We start from the raw sequence: 3,916 nt of genomic DNA on the forward strand, positions 1-3,916 counted from the left end.
TGTGCGTGAATGGCGTGTGTGTGTACATGTGTGCGTGCTGCGTGTGTGTGTGTGTGTGTGTGCCTGTGTGTGCTAGTGCGTGTCGGTGTGCGCCCTGTGTGTGAATGTGTGTGATGTGTGTTGCTGTGTGTGTGTGGTGTGTGTGTGTGTGTGCGTCCCGCATGCTGCGCGGCATGTGCAGTCGTCCGCTGTGTATGCGTTGCGGTGCATGTCTTGCGTGTGCTTCGTACGTGTGCTGCCGATGCATTAGCGATGATTATCCTTACTGCTATCGTCATCATCATCGTCCTCGCCACCGCCCAGGTGGAGACGATAGGCGACGCGTACATGGTCGTCTCGGGTCTGCCGGTGAAGAACGGCATCACGCATGCGCGGGAGATCGCGCGCATGAGCCTGGCCCTGCTCAGCGCCATCCAGAAGTTCCGCATCCGGCATCGACCGGAAGACAGCCTCAAGCTCCGCATCGGAATACACTCCGGTAGGTGGCGTCGTCATCGTTGCCGTCCCTGTTCCGTCTCTCTCCTTTGTCCTTCCCGTTCCTATTTAATCCGTTGTTATTTAGGTCATAGAAAAGGGGGGTATAAAATGGCCGAGGCGCGCGCTTAGGAAAGTACATGATTAATGTAAACACGCGTGCGTTTTTAGTTTTTGCATTAACCAAATGACTACAATCATATTTGTAAATGTTTATGTAAACAGAAACTCACCTGTGAATTGAAGTACGATGTTAGTGAAGAGAAATAATTATAGATCATAAACCTAGACTAGAACTATCGTAACTATGTTATATATAGGCAACTTGTTACCCCTCTTATCTACCTCAATATGGCGGCGTGGACTTTCCGATATGAATTATTATGAGACTTTTCCTCGCGGCATACTGTCGACCGAGGGACATGCACGTGCCGTGAGTCGAGTCTCTGACTAGTGTAACGGTTGCGGATGAGTTAGCTAATGATGTTTATTTATCTTTCCTCTCGCTGGACGTGGTGTCAGACGAACCATCGTCTGGCAACAGCGAGCCGACCGAGTCTATGTGGAAGTAGGCGCCAACGATTTTTTGTCCAAAACAAAGTTCAACAACAACCTTTACAAAATCGCGACGATATACAATTTCGGTGATCGCCTCTTTCTCTCTTTCTCTCTCTCTCTCTCTCTCTCTCTCTCTCTCTCTCTCTCTCTCCCTGTCTTTCTCTCTCTCTCTTTCTCTTTCTCTCTTTCTCTCTTCCTGTCTCTCTATCTCTCTGTCTCTCTCTTCCTGTCTCTCTATCTCTTTTTCTCTGTCTCTCTCTCTCGCTCTCTCGCTCTCTTCCTGTCTCTCTCTCTCTCCCTTCCCGTCTCTCTATCTCTCTTTTTCTCTTTCTCTCTTCCTGTCTCTCTATCGGGCTATCTCTTTCGCACTCTCTCTCTTTCTCTCTCTCTCTTTCTCTCTCTCTCTCTCTCGCTCTCTCGCTCTCTTCCTGTCTCTCTCTCCCTCTCTCTTCCCGTCTCTCTATCTCTCTTTTTCTCTTTCTCTCTTTCTCTCTTCAAGTCTCTCTATCTCGCTTTCTCTTTCTCTCTCTCTCTCTCGCGCGCGCTCTCTCTCTCTCTCCATCCCTCCCTCGCTCTCTCTCTGTGTCTCTCTCGCTCTCTCTTTCTGTTCTCTTTCTCTCTCTCTCGTCTCTCTCTCTCTCTCTCGCTCTCTCGCTCGTCCTCTCTCTCTCTCTCTCTCTCTCTATCTCCATCTCTTCTCTCTCTCTCTCTCTCGATCTTTCTCTCTCTCTTTCTTCCTGTCTCTCTCTCTCTCTCTTCCTCTCTTTCTCTCGTCCTATCTCTCTCTCTCACTCTTCCTGTCTCTCTATCTCTCTCTTTCTCTTTCTCTCTCACGCTCTTTCTTTCACCGATATTATTCTATCTTTCTCTTTCTTCTCGTTTCCTCTTCATTCTCACCGTTTTTAAAGTACCAGTTTGAAACGTGTAATTACTATCTCCGGCGATAATAGCAATCTAATGGCAGAAAACGCGCGACATAATTAATACGTTAGTTTATTAATTGGTTTCCAGAGCAAGGCGTCGTCGTGTGGACGTCGTTTCGTCGTGCGCGTGGGGGGCGGGGGGTATAAAGGAATACATGCACCGTCTATCCGTACAGGTCCGTCCGTTGCCGGGGTTGTAGGATTGAAGATGCCTCGATATTGCCTCTTCGGAGATACAGTAAACACAGCTTCACGCATGGAGTCAAACGGATCGTGAGTAACTCACTAGCGAAATGGTAGGTTCGCTTGCATGCCAGAAGTTTCCCACAGAGTGGCATAGGAAATCTACTCTGGGCATTGCTTTGGATTCTATACTTTTTGTCTATAGTCTATATGCATTTAATTGTTAGGGGTACCTCAGAACAGATTTTGTAAATAAATTGTTATCAGTGATCCTGTGTTTATAATAAGGAGAGCGCCATATAGCCTGCTGGGTGCAAAACTCATACCTCACTCCCTTCCTTCCCTCCCCTCGCCTCCATTGTTCCTCGCTCAGCCTCCCTCTCCTTCTACTGCTCTCAACAATCTTTCCTGCGTCATGTCATTGGTCTGCCACCCCTCCCTCTCCCAGCAAGCTATATTATGCAGTTTTTTCAGTCCGGACTGCACCCATGAAACGATGCTCGCGCATGCGCGATATCTCCCGAGAAGAATGATATTTTGCGAAAAATATGCTTTCAAAATGGAGAGAAGACATCCTAGCATAGATTTATATGATAACATTCCATCTGTAGACCTCTCTTAATAAATGGGATGAAGTCCCTGCATGTAATTCTAAGGTGCCGGCTGTATATACCAGTCAGTACACAATCTGGCCACGTCTGCATGTTAGCGCATGCGCAATATCTCACCAGGAGAGTTATATTTTGTTATCAATACGCATTTAATATGGTTATATATATAGGGGGAATCTCAGCACAGATTTTTGTAATAAATTGTTATCCTGTGGTAGTGAATCTTATCAGTGATCCTGTGTTTATGATTAGGAGAGCGCCCTAGCCTGTTGGGTGCAAAACTCATACTTGACTCCTCCCTTCCCTCCCCTCGCCTCCCTTGTTCTTCGCTCAGCCTCTCTCTTCTTCTACCGCCCTCCACTATCTTTCCTGCCGCATTTCGTCGGCCTCCCACCCCTCCCTATCCCAGCAATCTATGTTATTTAGTTTTCTTCAGTCCACACTGCACCACTGAAACGGTGCTTGCGTATGCGCGATATCTCCATAGAAGAAGAATATGTTGCAAAAAATAAGCATTTAAAATAGAGAGGAGGTACTTTAGCATAGATTTACATGATAATATTCTATCTGCAGACCTCTCTTAAGAAAAGGGAAGAAGTCATTGCATGTAAGGTGCTGGCTGCACATACCAGTCAGTACACAATCTGGCTACGTTAGTGTATTAGCACATGGCCAATATCTCACCAGAGGAGTTGTATTTTGTAATCAATATGCATTTAATATAGTTATGGGGTATCTCAGCACAAATTTTTGTAATAAATTGTTATCAGTAAACCTATCTTCATAATTACGAGAGCACCCTAGCCTGTTGGGTGCAAAACTCCTTTTCTTTGCCTCCCTTGTTACTCGCTCGATTACAGTTCTTTAGTCCTACGGATCGTTGGTCCTACGGGTCGCTGGTCCTACGGGTCGTTGGTCCTACGGTGCACGCAGGCACACGTATTTTTTGTTAATTGTTTGTTAATTTTTAAATTTTAATTTACGAACCCTGTCCGAAGGATGTGCGTTGTGCCTTTTGAAGCAGGAACTGTCCAATTCATTTTTTTTTTTAATTTTTAAATTTTAATTTTAATACAAACATTAATTTCATGACAATCGAGTAAAAAGTGCAGAAGTTACAGGTTCTAGAATATTTCGACAAAAAATGTTGTTACCATGGCAACGATG

At 45.6% G+C, this 3,916-nt stretch overlaps 1 protein-coding gene across 1 annotated transcript in view; it reads left to right on the forward strand.

Annotated features, from left to right (window-relative positions):
* Positions 1 to 252: 252 nt before the first annotated feature.
* LOC106809452 (atrial natriuretic peptide receptor 1-like) overlaps positions 253 to 3,916 on the forward strand; it is a 7,526-nt gene continuing 3,862 nt past the window's right edge. The window contains exons 1-2 of the mRNA XM_014812532.1: positions 253 to 478; positions 2,132 to 2,228. Coding sequence (XP_014668018.1) covers positions 253 to 478; positions 2,132 to 2,228 — 323 coding nt within the window. The remainder of the gene's footprint in view (positions 479 to 2,131; positions 2,229 to 3,916) is intronic.

Source organism: Priapulus caudatus, unplaced genomic scaffold, assembly GCF_000485595.1.
Source record: "Priapulus caudatus unplaced genomic scaffold, Priapulus_caudatus-5.0.1 Scaffold356, whole genome shotgun sequence".
NCBI classification, from domain to species: domain Eukaryota; kingdom Metazoa; phylum Priapulida; class Priapulimorpha; order Priapulimorphida; family Priapulidae; genus Priapulus; species Priapulus caudatus.